Source organism: Propithecus coquereli, unplaced genomic scaffold (assembly GCF_000956105.1).
Source record: "Propithecus coquereli isolate 6110/MARCELLA unplaced genomic scaffold, Pcoq_1.0 Scaffold111, whole genome shotgun sequence".
Lineage (NCBI taxonomy): Eukaryota > Metazoa > Chordata > Mammalia > Primates > Indriidae > Propithecus > Propithecus coquereli.
In genome coordinates, this window is record NW_012135081.1 from 345,521 (window position 1) to 367,770 (window position 22,250).

Below are 22,250 nucleotides of genomic sequence, written 5' to 3' on the forward strand. Positions count from 1 at the left end.
CACACACACACACACACACACACACACACACACACACACACATCTATACTGGGCTAGTGCTTGGCCAGGCTTCCTATAGGGAACTAGAGATCCCAGAGAGCAAGTACAGATCTAGGGAGTGAAACTGTGCTAGCACCCCTTAGCCCTATGCCTAAGAGGCCCAAAACAGCAAGGAGGAAGGCAGGGATTTATCTCAACCCACTCTCCTCCCTCCTCCATCCCAGACCAATAGCTTTCACTCCATTTTCCCAGCCAAGGGGGAAATGGAGGCTTGGAGAGGTGTAAGGCTGAAGCAGGCCCTTGAGTGAACAGTTCTTCAGTAGGATTCAGCACTTCCTGGTTCCCAGCCTGAGAATCGAACCACACCTCTCCCCACCCCCATTTTGGGTCAGCCCTCCAAGATGGATCCAAATGGCAACACTGGCCCTGCAGACCCTTCACACTGTCCCTGGGTCATCCTGGGGGTAGCCATAGCTAACAAGGTACAGTCCTACCTAAGGAGGTTGTTTGGGGCAGACAACATGAGGGATCCTCCATAGAACACAGGAGCAGAGAGCATAGTTGACAGCTCACCTCACTGTATCATCCCTGTGCCACCTCTCACCTCCCAGAAATCTTTCAAGGGCAAAACCCCCTATTTTCCCTTTTCCAAGACCAGACTCAAAGAGATCCAGCATATGTATGTTGGAAGGGGTGGAGTGAGGGAGCAAAATGCCCCAGCCAAATCCCTGCTGGGCAACATGACAGGTGTGAGAGGGGTTGTCCCAGCCCAGGGCCCAGAGGCTTGAGGCCATGAGGCTCATGCTGCACCCTTCATGCAGGCACATACACACCCCTTCTCCTCAATACCTCCTGCCAGGGCTCAAAACACTGGATTACAGCAGAAAGAGCCCTGATCAAGTCATTTCTCCCCCAAAGAGATAGAGACCATCCTATTGTGCAGGGTTGGGACAGGAACAGAGGACCAGTTAACATTCCCTGGTCAAAAAAAAGGTTGGAGAGGTCTGGGAGGGGCTTGCAGGATTGGTCAGGGACTCACGGGCAGCCAGCTTTCCACACTAGGCCCAGAGAAAGTGGGAGACAAAAGCCATTTTTTGCAGCCCACATTCGCAGGGAGCAAATCTCAACGGCCTCCTCTATAATCCCCTAGAGATTAGGTCCATCCTGAGAGGAGGGGAGGCAAAGCAGGCTAAGACAGCACTAGGCCTCACTGAGGTCACTTTGCCAGGCAGGGGTAGTTTAAAGTTGAACAGCAGGGCCAGAGCTGCCCCCAGCCCCGCCTCCTTCTTGCCCCAGCCACCCCCTTCATCACACTAGTCAGTGTCCACACTCTCCCCTTTGCCCAGTGAAAGAAGGCCTGGTGAGGGATCTAGGGTTCCTTGAGTTTCCCAGGGACAGCTTTGGGTGCTCAGCTGGGTAGGAACAATCTTTAAGTCCAACTGGCAGTAAGTCTGACCTGGCAGTGGCACCCTCCCCCCGCCAATCTCAAGTTGTCCTGTCCCAAGGCCCACAAGGAACCCTGTGGGGAGAAGCAGCAGCCAGGGATTGGTGCTGGCATCAGGGTCTGGGTCCTAGTTTAGTCAAGCTCCCCCCAACACAAAAATAAACAGGCAGAGAGACTATCTGGCCAGCTTCCCAAACTCCTGTGGTTCTCTGAACCCCCAGTCTTTAAAGAGGCACACCCCAAGACACCAGGCCTCAGTTCTGCCCTGGTCACTGGCTCAGGTTCCCTTGACAGACCCTGCCAAAGGAACCCTCCGCAGCTCTGGCACCCCCTTCTTCAACCTAAAGGCCAGCTCCGGCCAAGATAGTCCATCTGGCTGTGCCCCCAGTCCAACCCTTTCTGGGCCTTGGCCGGGCGGACTTCACTCACCTCTTCACAGGGCGATCCAGAAATCCTCATCCGAGAACATGGCCAGAGCCCGGGCCGCTCCCCGACCTCCAACCGCCAGAGCGATCACAGCCGCCCCCCGCTCGGGGGGGCTTAGGGGGGCCAAGAACGGTAAATCCAGGTCGGAATGGCCACCCTACCCCCCAAAAAAAGCAAGAAGCCAAAGCGGAGGTTCTCTGCCTCGGGTTCCAGCAGTTTAGGTTTCCATGGACAGCCCCAGGGCGGCGAATCCTGAGCGGACACAAAGAGAGCACCGGTGGCTTTGATCTTGGGCGAGCAGGCTCCGCATCCGCGTCGCCGGGCGGCCTCTCAGTCCTAGGGCCCGGCCAGCGCCCCGGCCGCCCGCGCCGGGCTCGGGCGGAACGTCGAGGCTCTCCAGATGGAACGTCGAGGCGCCTCCCCAGCAGCCCGGAAGGAATGCCGCGCCGCCCCGCGCCGGGCCCGGATGGAACGTGAAACCCTCACAGGAGCGCCGAGCCCCTGTCCCCGCCCGGGCCGGCGCCCCGGCGCCGCGCGAGCTACGGCGACGCGGAGCCGGCGGGGCCGCGGGGCTGAACCTGACACACACCCAGCGCCGGGCTTCTCGACCCCAAGCGCTCACTCTCGGCGGCTTCGAGACCCCCACCTTCTGCTCCCCCCGGGGAAGGGAGGAGGCTAGGTGGGCGAGGAAGAGGAAGGGGCGGGCGGTGCGAGCCCTCTGCCCGCTCCCCTCCGGCCGCTCCAGGCCCTGCGCTCGCCTCCCTTCCCCTCTGGCCTCGGGAGCTGCCCCGCCCCCGGCCTGGCCGGCTCTGGTCGGTGGCACCCCCTCGACCCTCGGCTGGCTGTGATCGCGGGAGGCCTAGAGGTGCATGGCCCAACCCCGGCTCCCGGCACCGGGGGGTCAGGAAACTGAGCGGAAAGTGGGGAACGAGGCAGCCATTTGCAACCGGAGAGGAAAGTAGTGCAGCGCGGCGCCGCTCCGCCTCCCCCCCTCCGCCTCCTGTTCGGCCGGTAGGGTGGTTCCTGCGAAGGGGCTATTTCCTGGCCCGAGATCTGGGCAGCAGTCGTGGAGATTCGTGAAGCCTCCGGCGCGAGATCCGGGGGGTCCTTTTGCCCGGGGAACCCCACTCGAGGAGGGGAGAAAGGAGAAGATGCGGCCCTATTTTGTGTTGGAGCGGAGCTGCGGAGGGATACTGCCCTCTCGGAGGAAAGGCTGTGACTTTGCAGTTCTACGCACACGCTGCGGGATCCCTCCGCCACGGGTTAACCCCGACTGCGCCGGACCGGCCGCTGTGCAGACACGTGGGAACGAAGCCCCCCCTCCTCTTCGCCTAGGCCGTGGAACTGCCTCATTTACCGCCCAGGACGTGAAACTAGGACTCCGGCCACTTTCTAATTCCGTTCCCTTGCAATCATTGGTCCCTGAAACTCCAACTGCCCTCTTGCTTTGGTCAGGGGCAATCTTTCCCGGGAGGGGGATGGAAGAAGAGCCAGGAGATTGGCCGCTGCTCTGCATCCTGGGAACTGGAGTCCGCGAATGGAGAAAGTGAGGCACGGCTCCTGGCGCTGTAAAGGGTGGATTCTTGCCACGTTCGGGGGCCCGAAGAAAGCCGGACGAGTCCATGGTCGTTCCTTCTGGCTCCCAGACCCCCTCGTAAGGAAGGACTGTGGGTGCCCACACCATCACCACACACACCTCCCCATCAAAACATAAACGTAGAGCCTCCTTTCCTTTTCAGGGTGCTCCCACCCCCTCTTCATCTTTCGGGATGAAGGACCAATGTCCTTTTTTTGCTAAACCGAGGTAGCCTTGCTGCTACCTGGCTGGAGTACTGTTACTCTGGACAACATCCCAAGACACACTCCCTGCAGGTCCTCCCCACCCCCCATAACCCTGGATGAGAAGAAGGAATTGGAATGCCTGTTCTGCGTTAGCTGTATACATGGGCGGACAGGAAGACACAAACTAACTATGTGCTAGATACTTTATATATTCTTAGTTACATTACGAATTACGGGAAATTATCTCTATATTAGAGTTGAAAACATTGAAGCTAAAATAGGTGAAATTGCCGACGGAACTACATCTAGCGAGAAGCTGATGATTTAAACCAAAGGCCATGCTTTTCCAGGCCGGGCGCGGTGGCTCACGCCTGTAATCCTAGCTCTCTGGGAGGCCGAGGCAGGCGGATTGTTTGAGCTCAGGAGCTGGAAACCAGCCTGAGCAAGAGCGAGACCCCGTCTCTACTAAAAATAGAAACAAATTAATCGGACAACTAAAAATATATAGAAAAAATTAGCCGGGCATGGTGGCGCATGCCTGTAGTCCCAGCTACTCAGGAGACTGAGGCAGAAGGATCGCTTGAGCCCAGGAGTTTGAGGTTGCTGTGAGCTAGGATGACGCCACGGCACTCTAGCCCGGGCAACACAGTGAGACTCTGTCTCAAAAATAAATAAATAAATAAAAATAAACCAAAGGCCATGCTTTTCCTAGGATTAAAATAATACATTTTTATAAAGAGGCAGGCAAATTAGGTGCAGGGCTAGTTTTGTGGGAAAGGGTTTACAGTGCTATTCAATAGAACTTTCTGCAACTATGGAAATGCACTCTATCTACGCTATCTAATATGATAGCCATTAATCACATGTAGCTATTGAGAACTTTGAAATGTAGGCAATGCAACTGAGAAACTAACTTTTTAACTAAACTTAAATAGCCATATGGTGACTAGTTAATTCCATTTTGGACAGTGCAGGAGAACTTCATCCCTACTGGCCAGGCTCATAGGAGAGATCAGAACTAGGCATATTCTCTGCTAGCCACACACTGGCATCATGCTCTCTGCACTGACCATTGAGGTCTATTTCAGCAAAAACTCCAGCAGTGATCCCACACCTGTCCCAATTAATAGGATAAGCTAACCAAGAGACAGAAGTTGGAAAATGGAAGGTCCCTCCCTACTCTCTGTACCCAGAGGCAGAGAGAGGCAGACCCTCACCAGAAAGACCTCCAGTAGTAACACAGCCACTATTTCTTAAGGGCTTATTATGTATGATGAACTGTAACATATATTATCTCATTTAATTCTCACCTCAACCTAGATTTAACCACACTTCATAAATGAGAAACTGAGGCTCAGAGAGATTAAGTGACTGCCCACGGTCACAAAACTACGTGGAAGAGCTACTAACCAACTATTAGCCACCATTCTTTACTGTCCCCAGGCCTTGAGATCACTTGAGAAACTTCTAGAAAACCCCAGACTTCATCAAAATGGCAGTGGGAAGGTAGGCCCCTGTAATGAGTATCTCAGATCACATGTGGAAAATGACTTAATTATAATATAAGGAGAGGGTGGTGACAGCCCTGAAGAACCTCCTAAGCTACTGAGATTGCTCTTTGGAGTGTTTCTTCCAACAGCCCTTATTTCTTTTTAGATTCTAGATCAGAAAAGCAAAAGCAGCTGGCAGGACTTTTGAAAATCAGCATGACAAACCATTTCTCAACTGTAAGCCTGGAGTCAGGCATTGACAAAGTCACAGTTAAAAATTGCACCTAGATTTTGTCCATCTTCCCAACTAAGTGCATTATGCGGGTGCCTCAGGCTCCCCCAGTTTGCAGGAAAGGTCTATACTCTCTCTCCCTGTGAAGATACTATACTACACAGATAACACTTGCAAGTCCTTGGAAGAGGTATTAGACCAGTTAGGCTCTTGGGCGGGTGGAGAAGGGGAATCAAGAAAAGTAGGAGCAAAATGGGACCAAACCTTCCTAGCTGAAATATCAATCCTACTAGAGGCAGTAGGTCAATAAGGAAGGACAGAAGCAATAGCCTTTGACACCTAAAAAAGATAGCACAATTCTAAGGGTGTGAAAGGTACAAAAAGATCACCAAAGGTATGAAAAGAGCAAAGAATGTCCATTTTAATGAAAGACATTGGGGACATGGTGGACAAGGGGATTGATATGCACAGGGGCATTATTCTTACTTTACTCCTCAACTCTCTTGAGAAGTCAAAATCTTCATGACACTTTAGTCTCTGCCTCTATACTGCTTCTCAATTCTTACATCATCAGGAATGAGGGGCTTCCTTCCTCCTCCCCAAACCAATCACCCTCTTTCTGAGTTCCAACAAATGCCAAGGCCCCAGGAATATAGCTAGGTCAGCATGTAGCAGCTGGCCACTAGAGGGTGGTGTTTCTGTAGTTAAAGGGATCTTGAGAGGCTACAAACTTGGAGGGGAGTGGCAGCCAACTGGACTCAGCATAGGGGGAACCCAGCAGAATAGAAAGGTGGGAGGGCAAGTGTTAAGACTTAGGATAATGGTCCTTAATTAAGTGAGGAGTAAGGAATAGAAACAACATAGGAGGAAAGATTCCCCAAAGACCACAGCTATCACTCATTCCTTAGAAAAGGAGATACTGGCCCTGAGCTCTCCCCAAATACGAAGAAGTCAACAACAAAAGATTTCTCAGTTTATTTGCATATATACATTGTTACCCCAGAAGCCAGCTCTACTTCAGGAGTCCCCAGCTCCCCTTTCCTAGCCAACACCCAAAACTTACACAGGAGGAAGGGCCCTGGATAAAAAATGCCCAGGACTCATATCCCAATCCCACAGGTTCCAACAAAATTCATTTAGCAAAAACAGAGGGCTAGAGGCCAGTGCCCATGAGACATCCTTGCCCCTTTGTAAACATTGACATCCAGGCCACTGAAGCCTGAGGAAAGTGTGCAAACATGAGGAAACCACACTGTGTGCCCAGAGGGCCAGTAACACAGCTGGCAACCATACCCATGAAGTCCTGAGGGCATGCCCCCCACTGGAGCCTGGCGAGTGCCAGGGACAGAAACAAGGCAGTTATCCTATGCCCAAGGGCTCACATGAGATGGCAGCGACGCTCTTGCCCATAGGAATTCTCCACACGTGCGATCTCCTGGATGACTTTGGTGAAGATGTCTTGAGTCAGCTACAAAGGATAGGGATTCAGGGCAAAAGTCAGTTCCGTGCCAATACCATCCAGCTCTGGGGTAAACATCCCACTTCCCCAACATCCCACCACCAAGCAGTGCTATGAGAAAAACACTGCCACCCCACATCACCCTCCTAATCGTTAGGCCCAGGACCTGATTGTCTCGAGCAGATGACTCCATAAATGTTGCACCCCAGGACTCTGCCAGCTTCTTCCCTTCAACTGCCTGTACCTCTCTGGAAGCAAATTTAGGATATAGAGATGGAGGAAAGATGTCTCCAAGCACTCTTCAAAATCTTTAGAATCTAGACTTCTGATCCATCCCACTTCACAAGGTTTGGGAGGAGGGTTGGGAAGGTGAAAATATAAGTAAACAAAGGAACAATGGGTGAATCTAGGCTAGGACTGAGGCTTGAAATATGAAATCATGGCTTTTGAGATAGAAACTCTCAAGTCAGAGATGAAGAGAGGTGAAACGACTTGTTTGCATCAGTGGCAGAGCCAGGACAAGAACCTGACTGATTCCTAGTCCAGCTTACTTCCCTTTGCCCTGAGTGGCACGGATTTACATACCTATCTGGAGAGAGATCTGCCTTGTTCCCCACTAGCACCACCGGCAGCCTGTGAGGAAGCAGCAGTTACTATAGGATCCCCGCTCATTTCCCATATTACCCAACTCCTTCACGTTAAGGCTGGACAACTCATCAGACCAGGCAGGATCTATGTCCCAGCCTCCCTCTAATTTGAACAATTCTCCCTTCTCCTCTCTCCCACCCCCTCATGTCCACACTATGTTTCTATTCCCCAGGGCCACTTACCGGGTTTTCCCATGGCCTTCGTGTAACTTTTGGTACAGACTCTCAATGACTTGGAAGCTTCAAACACAAGAAATGGAGCTATAACCTTAGTTCTGAGACAGTCCTCAGGTCCTCCCAAGTCCCCCACTCACAACCTTGGTCACTTACCTATGCAGAGAGGTGACAGAATACACAAGCACATAACCATGGACCCCAATGATGAATGAATAGGGCAGAATGCTGTACTCATCCTAACAAGAAAGAGAAACATCAATACCTAGATCTATACCACTCAGATGGCAAAGGTTGTCAGGAAATACAGGTGACCCTCCCTGGGACACTCCCTACTACAGTCTCTTCTATTCAACAAGTATTTATGGAGCAGCTCCAATAAGTCCTGTACACTATTAGCAGCTAAAATGCTTTTCTTTTACTACTACTGTACAAATGAGCCACAGAGACTACAAGGCTTCATCTCCTAGGGCTGAACTGCCACGTTTAGATACCCTACCCCAACTGGTACCTGCCCTGCTGTGTCCACCAGGTGTAGGTGAAACTCATCTTTGCCAAGAGTCACTATCTTGCTGTAAGCTGAAAAGAAAAGAAAACTTGACTGTGAGGTGCCTTGTAGGGCCAGCAATGTATGCCCCCTTACATTCTGTTTTTTCTTTAAGAGAGGGAGACAGCTTCTAGCTGTGTTGCCCAAGGCTGGAGTGCAGGGGCTATTCACGGGCTAGATCATAGCGCACTACAGCGTCACTCCTGGGCTCAAGCGATTCTCCCACTTCAGCCTACCCAGCAGCTGGAACTACGGGGGGGGGTGACACAATCCAGCTGCCCCCTTACATTCTTAACTCTGGGGGTGACATAGATAGACCAGGTCCAAGGAGTTCTCCAGGTAACCACACAGACATGCTAGGGTTTATTGTCCACATCTATACTATCCTGGATTCAGTACCTTGGAAAATCCACATCCTAGCCATGCATAGAAAAGATTGCTAGAGAAGAGATTAGACTTAACATCTAAATAAATCAGCCCCTTGGCACCAGAGAAATCCCATATTATGAAGTTGAGTGGGGCACCCAAACTCTCCCAGTCCCATCCCCAGCACACTAGGGGAGAAGTCTACTCACTATTCTCCACTGTAGGATCGTAGCCTTCCAAAAACTTGCCTTCCACAAACTGATGTGCCAAAGATGTCTTCCCTGTGGGGAAGCAGTGGTAGTTGTAGCCAAATCATCCACCAACATTAATATCCTCTGTTCTTTTAGACTGTGACCCAGGACCAAGGGGGCCCCCAAATTAGCACCCTAGCCTGTGAGTGTCCCAAGCAATGCTTTCCCTTGGCCCACTCTCAACCTCTTTTCCCCCAGGTCTCTGCACTTTGGCTACCAGATGCATTCAGAAACCGGCAAGGTGTGCCAGGCGCGGTGGCTCACGCCTATAATCCCAGCACTCTGGGAGGCCCAGGCGTGGTGGCTCATGCCTGTAATCCTAGCACTCTGGGAGACCAAGGCAGGAGGATCGTTTGAGCTCAGGAGTTCGAGACCAGCAACAGGGGGACCCCGTCTCTACTAAAAAAACGGAAAGAAATTAGCTGGACAACTAAAAATATATAGAAAAAAATAGCCAGGCATGGTGGCGCATGCCTGTAAGTCCCAGCTGCTGGGGAGGCTGAGGCAGAAGGATTGCTTGAGCCTAGGAGTTTGAGGTTGCTGTGAGCGAGGCTGACGCCACGGCACTCTAGCCTGGGCAACACAGTGAGACTCTGTCTCAAAAAAAAAAAAAAGAGAAGCCCGCAAGAAATCTTTTCCGCCGCTTTTCCCCACCCCACCCTACCCTCGGGAAGATCCAGGATTCCATAAAATCAAGTCCTACCTGCCCCAGGATACCTGCAACTATTTGTCGCACGCAGACCCTGCCCCCATCTTCAAATCGTGACCCCGCCCTACCCCCAGAGTAATGCTGGGGACCACTCTGAGGTTCCCAAAGCCAAATCCACATTAACCCTTACGTGTTCCCGCTTCCTGCAGCCCTCGACACACCACTAGCCTTTCTTCCTCCCCGCTTCCAATGCTCGCTCTACACCCGCGTTCTTACTATGCCACCATTCCTCCCTAGGTAGCGTTCGCTCGGCAGCGCGCCTCTCTGACCACAAAGCCACTGTGCATCCGTGCGCTCCGCAGGGCGGAGACTCACCTACAGAGCGGTATCCAAGGATGACCACCTTCCTGTAGCGGACCAGCGGCATGGCAGGAGCCCGCCTCAGAGGCTTGCAGAACTGCGGGCTGAGATAGCCCGAAGAAGAGGAGGTCAGGATGCAGGAAGGCGCGGCAACCGGTGCAGGAAAGTCGTTCACCCAGAAGCTGCCAGGGGCAAGCTAGAGGGAAACCAAAACAAGCGCCGCGCCCGGAGCGGGCCACGTGATCACAACACAGCACGTCTAAGGCAAGGGAGCCGGGCGCCTGGGGAACTACAGTGCCCCGCCGCTCAGGGCTCCTCCCCCTAGGCCTCTCGCCATTGGTCTATTAGAATGGGTAAGGGCGGGGCCGCCGGCAGGAGGGAAGGGTGGGCCTCACGTGGAGCGGGATCGCTGGGAGCTGCGCGTGCGCAGATCGGAGCCGGTTCATTCATAAAGAAAAAGAAAGGAACCCGGGGTCCTAGAGGTGTTTGCGCATTTGCAGCCTAGCAGAAGTGGTTGCGAAGAATGGTGAATGGAAAATGCCGGTTGTGTTTAGGCTGGAGTTTCTGGTCAAAAGATTCTAGGCCTCCTCTTTGCAAGGTTTCTGGGATCCTTGGATAGGAAAAAAAGGTAGATTTCAATATATTCCCTCTGTTTCCCCCAGCCTTCAGCCCCAGACCTTTTGTTGTCAGGTTTCCAGTCTTCAAGCATCTAACCTTGGAATTGCAATTCTTGTGCTTGGGAAAATTGCTAGAATTTGTGACCAGGTAGTCCGAGGTTTCGTAATCATCATCATCATCATAATCAATGCATTCATTTATTCAATAAATATTTACTGACCTATATACTACATGTTTCAGGCATTGCTCCAGCTTTGAGGATAGAGCAACGAACATGACAAAAAAGCCCTCTGCTCTCAGGAAGGTTAAAACTTGTTATGGGAAAAACAAACATATTGATAGGGAAATATCAAATAGTGTTAAGTGCTATAAAAGGTGGTGTGATAAGAAATGACCACTTTAGATTAGTGGCACTTTCTCTTAGAGGAAGCCCAATCTAAACTGAGATCTGAATGACAACAAAGAACCAACTAGAAGAAGATTCAAAAAGAATCCATCCATGCTAAGAAGCTAAGATGGAAATAAATTTGGTAAATTACGGGGTACGGGGTGCGGGCTACGGGCGGGGAAAGATAGTTAGCCTAAAGCAGATGAAGTCTAAGAGAATGGCAGAGGCCAGGCTACACAAAGGAGTATGGGTTAATTCTAAGTACCTTAAGATGTTTAAGCGGGGGCATGACGTGATCTGAATTGTTTTCCTAAAAGATCTCCTGGGCTGTGGAGAATGGATTGGGGTTTGGGGGGAACAGGAGCAAGAGGGAGATCAGCTAGGAGACTATTACTTGTAGTCCAGATGAGAGATGAGGGTGGCTTGACTAGAGTGGTAGTGATGAATGAAGTAGAGAATTCAGGATATGTTTTGAAGCTGGGGTCAAGCTGACTTGCTATAGGATTGGATATAGGAGGTAAGAGAGGTGGGAAAAAAGGAAGGAAAATACCTAGATTTTTAGAGACTTCTACTATGTGCCCGGTGCATTTTATTGTTATCTCATTTAATATTCACAACACCCCTAAGTTTGATAATTAGTATCATTCATTCGTTCATCAACAAATATTTATTAAACAATAACCATGTCTTGAATACCTTTCTAGGTGCTGGGAATAGAGCAGCAAACAGCACACGCAAGGTCTTTGCTCACAAAGAGCAAGTATTCTTTTGGGAGAAGACTAACAATCTAAAAATAAACAACAAATAAGTTATAATAAAAAAGTAATAACTGCAATGGGAAAGAAAAACAGAAATTAATGGGCTAGACAGTAACACGCACAGCTCGCTCTCGCTCTCTCTGGTTGCCAGTAAATCCCTCCCCTCACCCTTCAGGCCTACAGTGGTAACAGCCTCTCTGTTACTCACCTTGGGGTACTGCTCTACACATTTACACTTTGGTTTTTTGTTTTGTTTTGTTTTTGAGACAGAGTTTCCCTCTGTTGACCAGGCTAAAGTGCTGTGGCTTCAGCCTAGCTCACAGCAACCTCAAACTCCTGGGCTCAACCAATTCTCCTGGCTTGAGTAGCTGGGACTACAGGCGCATGTCATCATACCCAGCTAATTTTTTCTATTTTTTAGTAGAGATGGGGTCTTGCTCTTGCTCAGGCTGGTCTTGAACTCCTGAGCTCAAGAGATCCTCCTGCCTGGGCCTCCCAGAGTGCTAGGATTATAGGCGTGAGCCACCACACCTGGTCCCTGCCCACATCTTTGTAAATAGTCTCTTTATTAAATCCAGGCCAGGCGCAGGAGCCCAGGAGTTTGAGGTTATTTTGAGCTATGATGATGCCACCACACTCTAGTCAGGGCAACAGAGCACAATCCTGTCTCCAAAAAAAAAAAAAGGAAGACAAAAGACAAAGTGATTAGAAATAAATGTTTAGTGAACCCATCTACAAAACCTGCACATTTTAGAACCAATGTTTGTTTATTAAATATTTGTTCATGAAATATCAATCACTTTTTAAACTAATACATAAATGGTTACTTTGTAAAGATCATGGGTATGTGAAGATCACAAATATATGATCAAATAAAGGAAGTAAATTATCCTAATGTTGGGGAAATGGACTTGAAATAACATTTCTAGTGACAGCATCATACATTGCTATCTCAAACAACTGAGACAAAATAAACATAAAATGTTCCCAGAAAGCTGTTTTAAGTACCTCTGTAAAAAGTGAAAGCATCTTTACAACATCTACATCTAGGTTATATTGCATCTCTTTTCTAATGGATTCCATTGCACAGGTCTTCAGGGTTTTTTGATTTTCCACAGTTCCGGGTTCACCTCCCTGCTGATGTATCGGTTATTTATTGTTGCATAACTTGATGGCTTGAAACAACAATGTATTTTTCTCAGGATTCTGTGGGTTGAATTGGTGTTTCCTCTGTTGCCTCTCTTGGACTTACTCATGTGTCTACAGTCGGTGGAAGCTCCACTGGAAATTGAAGGTCTAACAGGACCTCACTTATGTCTGGAGCCTTGGTGCTGGGTATTGCCTGGGCCTCTCACTCTCCACGTCTCTCATCATTCAGTGGTCCAGCTTCTTTACATGGTGGCAGAAACACCCAAGAGGGCAAAGATAGAAGCTGTGTGGCTTCTTGAGGCCTTAGGCTCTGGAACTCATCCAGCATGACTTCTGCCACACGTTATTAGTTGAAGCAAATTACAAAGCTAGCTCTGATTCAAGGCACAGGGAAATAGACTCCATTTCTTGATGACAGGAACTACAAAATATTGTGGCTCTATTTTTCAATCTATCACAGAGTAGATTTATTATGGCAAGAAGTCCAAGCTGGAATTCTACATTTACCTGGCCCCCAGGTTTCCACAGCTGTAGTTGAACCCTACAACTCCATCCTCACCACCCACACCACCCTGGAGCACTCTGATTGTGCCTTCATGGTAGACAAATGAGGCCATCTATGACATCTGTCGTAGAAGTTGAGTGCCCAGTCTACACTAACCTGAACTTTCTGATATTTGGTCTGTTGTTGTAGTAACTTGGATATTAAGAACATATTTGGATATAGCTGGGTGTGGTGGCTCATGCCTATAATCCCAGCTATTAATGAGGCCGAGGCAAGATCACCTTGAGGCCAGCAGTTCAAGCCAGCCTGGGCAACATAGAGAGACCCCACTTCTAAAAAAAAAAAAAAAAGAAGAAGAAGAAGAAGAACATATCTGGCTACAGTAACAGAAAAATCAACTTAGAATAGCTTAAAAAAAACCCAGTGATTTATTTTTCTCATGTAACAAAGCTGGAGGTAAGTGGCATTAGTCTAGTTGCTCCATAATGTCAAGTCTGACATCTCTACAGTTCTCTTGATCCTTTCGTCATGCTTGTCACTTCATGGTCACAAGATGATTTCTCCTTCAAGTATTACATCTAAGCTCCAAAAGAGGCTGTAGTGATCATAAAGGCACTTATATTGAAAATGAATATTTTCATATCAATATCAGAGTTTGAATAAAACTATTCTTGCAATGTAAGAATAGAAAAGCAGCAAAATAACAGCAGTAATCTATTATATTATAGGACATGTACTTTTAAATATGTGCAGTATATGGAAGTTAATACATTAAATATTATAAATTTGACATTTGATTATTTAATTTCTAAAAGTGTGTTCAAGCAAGTTGGCCAAACAACACCTTTTCTTTTCTCTCTCTCTCTTTTTTTTTTTTTTTTTTTTGAGATACTGTTGCCTGGGCTACAGTGCTGTGGTGTCAGCCTAGCTCACAGTAATAACCTCAAACCCCTGGGCTCAAGCAATTCTCCTGCCTCAGCCTCCCCAGTAGCTGGGTCTACAGAGGCACGAACCATCATGCCTGGCTAATTTTTCTACTTTTAGTAAAGATGGGATCTCGTTCTTGCTCAGGCTGGTCTTGAACTCCTGACCTCAAGAGATCCTCCTGCCTCAGCCTCCCAGAGTGCTAGGATTACAGGTGCGAGCCACCACACCAACCAACACCTTTTATTTTGGATCTTCTAATTAGGAAAATGAATGATCACTTAATTGATGATCAAAAGCATCAACTTTTTAAAATAATATGCAGATACAGAGTTAAGATAAAATGCAAACATGTTATGTTTCTTAGGTTTAAATTAGCTGATAAGGCCAGGCGCAGTTATCACACCTGTAACCCCAGCACTTCAGGAGGCCAAGGCAGGAGGATCATTTGAGTCCAGGAGTTCAGGACTAGCCTAGACAACATAGCAAGAGCCTGTCTCTACAAAAATATTTTTAAGGCTAGCCGTGGTGGCTCATGCCTGTTATCCTAGCACTCTGGGAAGCCAAGGCGGGAGGATCGCTTGAGGTCAGGAGTTCAAGACCAGCTTGAGCAAGAGTGAGATCCCATCTCTACCAAAAATAGAAAAATTAGCTGGGCGTGGTGGCACACGCCTATAATCTCAGCTACAAAGGAGGCTGAAGCTGGAGGATCACTTGAGCCCAGGAATTTGAGGATACAGTGAGCTATGAATCCTGCCACTGCACTCCAGCCTGGGTGACAGAGCAAGACCCTGCCTCTAAAAAAAAAAAAAAGAAAAGGAAAAAAAAGAAATTAGCTACTTCAGGTATTACTTCAGGTATTCCCTGTCACTTTCTAATCTGAAGACCTTTCTATAAAGACCCAGACCTTAGAGTTATGGTTCTTACTAACCTCTCCACCCTGCACTCTGCTCCTGGAAGGCTGACCTTTATAGACTGCCTTAACGCCCTCTGGTTCCCAGTTGGGTTTAACTGATAGGAAGCACTGGCCAGAGACTTGAGAGTAGAGGACAGAAGGTTGGAATGTTTATTCCCCTAGTCTCTGCTGGGCCACCTCTTGATAGTGGCTATGCTCTTCTACCAGAGGCCACAGATCCTATTGGATGGCCCTCGCCTTCAGCTCCCACTGCAGTTACAGTTCTCTCTGGGTCTTAGAACCCTTTCTTCCTTCAGGCCTAGGGGTGGTAATGGCTCCCCACAGGTAGCCAGATTCAATGCTTCACCACTCTTGTTGGTACCCCTTCACCCTACCCACACCTTTGTGAACAGCTCTTTTATTATATTCTCTATTCCCCATTTGAGTGTGCCATTGGTTTCTTCCAAGGACTCCGAATGATACACCTCTGAATGATATAGTAAGGGAAACTACTGAGTAAAAGATCAGAAGGCAAATTTACATTGTCTCATCACAGTAGAAATAGCTATAATAGAAGCAATAAATAATCATAGGGGTGGTAAGGGACTATAGAAATAGTCATGAAAATAATACAAGGTTTGGGCAAAAAACTGCAATAAGCAGTGAAATTTTTGCTGCTTCTTTTGGGGGCAGGGCAGTACCACCAGGAGAGCTGTGCTTTTTAAGGATCACACTGGTGGCACTGTGGAAGAGGACGTGCTGAGAGAGGAGTTGGGGTTGGAGGCAGGAAACCCTAATAGGAAGCCAATACCCAGAAGGGGTAAGATGAGGACCTGGACTAGGGTAGCAACAGAGAGGGTGGTGAGGACTCATATAAAGGGCACAGCAAATAGAAGTTTTGAAGTTGGTGACCTTGGTAAAGGGGACAAAGTAAAGGAAGATGGCAATTCCATTTAAAGAATTAGAAGACATGAAAAGAAGGGCAGGAATTCTTTAGTGGGGGTATGGGGGACGTTGAATAATCGCATTCAGTTTTGACATGTGAATTTTGGAGCACCTCCCAGATGTTCACATGTCGATGGACGAGTTAAGGATGTATCTCTACCTACTCCCCCAAAATAAGCAGAATACATGTGCAGGCATCTTCTCCTTATGTATGTTCCCTATGTCTGCTTCTCCCCTCACTCGTATATACTCCTACCCTGGACTTCTGCCAGCATGGAGTTTGATAAACACCAACCTATTCAGGAAGATGGGAAGTTCTTGGTCCTCTAATGCTGCAGTCCCCAACCCCCAGGCTGTAGCCCGTTTGGGTCAGTGGCCTGTTAGGAAACAGTGCATCACTGCCTGAGCTCTACACCCCCCAACCTCTGGGCAGTGGGAAAATTGTCTTCCCCGAAACTGGTCCCTGGTGCCAAAAAGGTTGGGGATCGCTGCTCTAATGGACCTTTCTCAATCCAGGGACCACAACCAGTAATTTACAAAATAATTGAAACACGACCTGTTAAAGCTGGAAGAATCTCATAAATATTTCCTAGAATTGTCCTTTCTTTCCATCTCCATTGCCACCTCTTTATCTCAGCCAACATCATCTCTCCTCTGCACCCCTGCATGATCCTATTTCATCGGGCTCCTCCCTGAACCAGGTAGCCCCCTTCTAATCCATTCTCCACTCAGCAGTTAGAATAATCTATTTAAAACACAAATTTAATCAGACCACTCCTCCAAGCTAAAATCTAATTAAATTAATTTAATTCACTAAAATGATTGCCTATTTCTCTTGAAAAATATCAAAATCCTTAGTATAGCAGAATGCCTATGAATATTTGCAAAGGCTTAATAAATATTTGCTGAAGGAAGGGAGTCAAGTCTCTGGATCTGGGAAGAATTGCTTTGTCCTTTCCTGAGTTAATTTCCCTTCCTGGGTTAAATCTCAGGGTACCTCCCTACTTCTGACTTCTTGTAAGCATCGAATTGTAGCCTCTGGCATCTCAAAGTGATTCTCTCAAGGCCACACAGCTGGTGAATAAGAACCAAATAGAATATATAGCCCTATTGTTTTTAACCGTAGAGTCACAGTTAAATGAGAAGCAATCAGTTTAAAAGTGACAACCACTGGTATGATGCTTGATCCTCCCCAGACACTCCCACCGATAGTTTCTAGGCCTTGGTATAGTCTATCACAGATAAAGGAAATTTGGCAGGGCAGGGTGGCTCATTCTTGTGATCCCAGCACTTTGGGATGCCCAGGCAAGAGGATCACTTTAGCCCAGGGGTTTGGGGTTACAGTGAACTAAGATTGCACCACTGCACTCCAGCCTGGGCAACAACAGAGTGAGACCCTGTCTGGGGCAGAAAAAAAAGATAAAGGAAATTCACCTCCCCTTCATCTTTAGACAATTCTAATATTTATTAAAAATCAAACAATTCAAAGAATATTCCATCCTAGTCAGTTTATTGAAAGGTAAAGACAGTGAGGGAAAGGGGGTTATGTGAGAGAGAGAGAGAGACCCATACCCTCCTTTCTGTAGTGGTCCCAAAGTGCTTTGGGCCAGCTGCTTCCAAGAGAAGGTGGGTGACAGGCTCTAGCTCAATTAAGGAAGAGATCTGTGATATCTATTCTCAGATTCTACAAGATACTACAGACTAGCCAGGGACTAGAACAAGGATGGGATGTGTATGGAGGAAATGGATTAATCCTGGCTCAAATGTTGGGTGGAATCCCAGCTGCTACAGCTGCTGAGGGCTTAACCAGCTGTTCCCTGGGCAGCTGCAATGCTCTGCCCAGGCCCGGCTCTCAGGATGACAGCTCTGTCTCAGCTTGTGGCCATCAGCTCCAAGCTAAGCCAAGGCTCTGCTAAAGGGATCACTGGAAAGCAAAAGAGAATAGCAGAGAAAGAGTCCTTAGTTCCAAGGACTTCTGTTTGGACACCATGTGGTTTGAAATAAGACAACTGTGTTCTTACATTATGTGATCCCAAGAAGAGAAGTTGAGAGACAGTTTAGGTTTAGGTTTCTGAGAGAAGCAAAGCTCGGGCTGGAGGTATCACCTGCAACTCTGTTCCTATCCTATCCTGCTCCAATTTCCCTATACTGCCCCCCAACTATCTGCTCCCACAGGATGCTCTGTGTGGGAGTGGGAGCATTTCTTTCCTACTTGTGATTAAAACTACAGCATGAACACTCAGATGCGCAAATGAGGACCAATCTACATAGGGATAAGGATAAACACTATCTAAAAAGCCCCGTCCAATTGTCAATTCCTTTTTTAAAATCCAAGTTTGATTTGTTCCTCTGTTTCAAATCCTACAATTGCTTTTCATCTTTAGGACAAAATCCAAAATCCTTAAAGCAGATCACATCTCCCTCTGGCTACATTGGACTTGTTGATGCTCCTCAGACGCATCTTACTCTTGCTCCCCAACCCCAGGCCTTTGCTTGTGCTTTTTCCTCTGCTTGGACAACTCATACCCATCTTCCAGGTCTCAGCACAAGTGTCACGTCTCATCTCTTTTACCACACTCCACAACCTTCTAATCACTTTTGCTTGTCTTGCCAGATGAACTGTAAGAGCCATGAAGGGAAGGGATTATGTCCATGCCTGCCTTTATTGTCCTGTTTCCACCACACAGCACAATACTTGATGTATAGTAGGCACTCAGTAAACCTTATTGAATGGAAGATAACCCCCTCTCAGAGAGATGTTCATTTGTATAAATCAAACAAGTCACTTACAGAAACAATAACAGGGAGGGGGGTTGAATGTGCTACTTGGCCACAAAATCCCTCATAGGGAAATAGACCTCAACCAGCTTTCTTTCCCATGGCAGCTGTCTCAATCTCCCAGCCAGAGAGGAAAGCTTCCTCCAATGTAGCACAGACCACAAAAGCACAGTCAAAAATAAACATGTCAAGTTTCTAGGTTGAAATGCTCATTTCTCAAGAAGAGATGATTATTTTCACTAAGGTCTTAGCATTGACCTCTTCCTACTTCAAACATTTCTGGAAGTTTGTATCAGTCTGCTAGGGCTACCATAACAAAATACCACGGATTGGGTGGTTTCAACAACAGAAATTAATTTTCTCACAGTTCCAGAGGCTAAAAGTCCAAGATCAAGGTTCTAGCTGATTTGGCTTCTGGTGAGAGTTCTCTTCCTGTCTTGCAGACAGCCACCTTCTCCCTATGTCCTTATACAGCCTTTCCTCAGTGCATGTGCTTGGGGTAGGGAGTAGAGCATGAGCACTCCAGTGTTTCTTCGTATAAGGGCACTAATCCTACAGGGTCAGGGCCTTACCCTTATGACCTCATGTAACCTTAATTACTTCCTTAGAGGCCCCATCTTCAAATACAGCCATCCTGGAGATTAGGCTTCGATATATGAATGGGGGAGGAAGAACACAAACATTCGGTCCATAATGAAGCTCCATATCCCCTCTCCTTCGCTAGTGCAAAAAGAGCTAAGAATCTTCTTATGCTTTCTGCATTGGTGTACTAGCCTGCCATGGCTTCCTGCCAGAAACCTGTACCAATACATGTATTTCCTTAACCCGATGGCTAGATAGCTTCGGTTAGGAAGGCTAGCTGTCCAGTCAGGAGGAAGAAGAGCCAATGAAAATGAGAGAGAAATAACTGTCAGAAAGCTAGGAGGACTTTGTAGTGACTCAATGAAAGGACTGAGCAAGAGTGAAAAACAACTTAAGGCCCCACATGATGCGGCCTCATCCATCAAAACAGTCTTATTCCTCATGACTTTGGCTCTATTTCCTTACTTACTGGCTGTGATAACTTGGGCAAGTGACTTAAGCCTCTCGTTCCCTCAGTTTCCTCATCTATAATACCATCTTGGAGGGTTATTGTGAGGATTAAATGAATGTCTCCAACATGCCAGAACAGGGCCTGGGATATATTAACATTAACTTCTCAGTAACCATTAGCTACATATTGTTATGCTCCTCAGTCTCCTGCTCTAAATAGGCTGCACATCTTCATCCCAGATTCCAAGTTCTTGCTCATGATGTTCCTTCTGCCTGGAATGCCCTTTCCAGTCTCCTCCGCCTACACATGCTTCAACATCCTAGTCAGGCCCTCCTTCCTCCACAAGGCCTTCTCTGTACTAATATGGCATTTACTGCCAGTTCAACTCATCCCAATTAAGTAACAATGTTGCTTTGGCTGTTACATATTTTATGCATTTATATCTACTTCGCCAGGAAAGAAGCTGTTTCTTAACCTTTTGTGTTTTTCAGTGCCTAATACAGAGCTACATTGTAGATGTTCAGTAAATCCTGCTTGAAGAAAGGAAGGAATAAAAGAAAGACAGATTCTGGGCAATAAATAGGTCACCTGAACCTTTAAGGGGTGGTTCTCAACTCTCATTTCCTAGTATGCAGAGAGATCTTGCCAGGGTTATCACACAATGCTCATGAAATTCTCAAAACAAGATTACCTTTAATTATACTTTAGTTCTAAAACAAACCCAAATCTGTCACACACCACCTTCTGAAGAAAGGAGTTATGAAATCAAACAATCACAGGTGTGATACAACCCCAGAAAGTTTACATTGATAATGCTTTTAGTGGAGCAGTGAGAAGAGAAGCAGTCAGAGAACAGAAAGCAGCAAAGGCAGTGAGAAATGGCCAAAGAGTAGAGAACATTTATTGACTGCCTATTGGGGACAATCCTTGTCCATGATCCTGTCATGGAAGTGTCATTATCCCCAGATCTATGTGACTTCCAAGCCATGCTCTTTCCCTCATCCTCATTGTCTGTTTTGTTAATGAGAAGAGGTGCTTCAGTTGGAAGCTGTTGCATGGCCAAGTGAATATGCCTACCTGCTTCATGGAGATGGTGCACTTTGCTGCTTTAGAGCAAGTCATGAATTTTTTTTAGAGAGCTAGGAGGGACCTCAAGAGAACAAGGATAAGAAGGAATGGAAGTGGGGGTGGGGTGAGAGATGAGCCTCAGGCCTAGGAAGTTACCCATGGGATGTAGTTTAAGGAAAATCAGAGTTCTGCTTTTCCCCAACTTCATAAGTTGGGGAAGTTGTCCCTGGACAACTTATTAAAGTGCTTGGAGTCACCATTATGGTTTTATGGTTAAAGGCTTTATTTTCAGCAGGCCTTTAAGATATGTGCATTATCTGGGAAGGATAGTAGCAAAACCAAGGAGCCCATCTATGCAGGAAGACTAATTAGTTTATCAGATTAGTCATCACCTGGGGAGACATGACAGGAAAGTACTACGATCTGATAGAGGGAAACAAGAGGTTTGGATAGAAAGTAGGAAAGGTCCACAGCTTGGAGTGTGTTTCTGAGACCATGAAAAGAAAGGGTGGCAAAAGGCACCTGGTGTGGACTGAGGGCAATGGTGGGTAGAAGGACCCTAAAGGCAAACTTAGCTCCACTTCCAAATACTGCCTTTATCAAGCACTAGCTGAAACCCTATCACGTTTTCACCTCCTTGACCACTGAACTCAAGGGTCACAGGGTGAAGGACATGAGGAGGCAACTTCCATGTGTAAGGAAGTCTGGACTACCATAGGTATACTACTATACCTTCAGCTTCTGGGAGCCACAGAACTAAGTTAGTCACGACGGTTGTAAAAGTACCATGGTCTGGAAGGGCTTTCCCAAAGAGAAGCAGGTGGCTCCGTGCCAGCTCCTGACAGGTGTGACCCAGTGATGGCAGGTTAACAAGGCCCACCACCTCTTCCCTGCCAGGAGACGCTGGTTTGCGCAGGTCCAGTACACCCATCCATGCATGAAGTATAATTCTGCGGTCCCCAAACCCCGGGACATGGGCTGGTACCGGTCCGTGGCCTCTTAGGAACCGGGCCCCGCATCACCGCCTGAGCTCCGCCCCCGCCCCTCTGTCAGTGGAAAAATTGTCTTCCATGAACTTAAAAACCTAGCCACACAGCAGGAGGTGAGCTGCGGGCGACCGAGCTGTATTTACAGCCGCTCCCCATAGCTCGCATCTCCGCCCTCTCCCTTCCCGCCACGTGGGTGGAAAAATTGTCTTCCATGAAACCGGTCCCTGGTGCCAATTAGGTTGGAGACCGCTGGTAACCACTTTCCTTGCATCTAGGTGAGAACCGCATGCGTACGCCTAAATTCTCCTGGAGGCCACCAGAGGGCGGTGTATAGCAGGGAGCGCACAGCTGCTACAGGCAAGGGCGGGCTCCC

General features: G+C 47.8%; 2 protein-coding genes across 2 annotated transcripts in view; both read right to left on the reverse strand.

Annotated features, from left to right (window-relative positions):
* KMT2D (lysine (K)-specific methyltransferase 2D) overlaps positions 1-3,012 on the reverse strand; it is a 40,480-nt gene extending 37,468 nt beyond the window's left edge. The window contains exon 1 of the mRNA XM_012653367.1: positions 1,874-3,012. The gene's annotated coding sequence lies outside the window, so the exon portion shown is untranslated. The remainder of the gene's footprint in view (positions 1-1,873) is intronic.
* Positions 3,013-6,696: 3,684 nt separating this feature from the next.
* Positions 6,697-9,898, reverse strand: RHEBL1 (Ras homolog enriched in brain like 1). The gene is made up of 8 exons (XM_012651344.1): positions 9,843-9,898; positions 8,777-8,848; positions 8,166-8,233; positions 7,811-7,893; positions 7,664-7,720; positions 7,419-7,466; positions 7,000-7,081; positions 6,697-6,842 (listed from the first exon to the last, which is right to left on the reverse strand). The coding sequence occupies exons 1-8, from the start codon at positions 9,892-9,894 to the stop codon at positions 6,753-6,755; spliced, it is 552 nt and encodes a 183-aa protein (XP_012506798.1). The 5' UTR covers positions 9,895-9,898; the 3' UTR covers positions 6,697-6,752.
* Between the last annotated feature and the right edge of the window lie 12,352 nt (positions 9,899-22,250).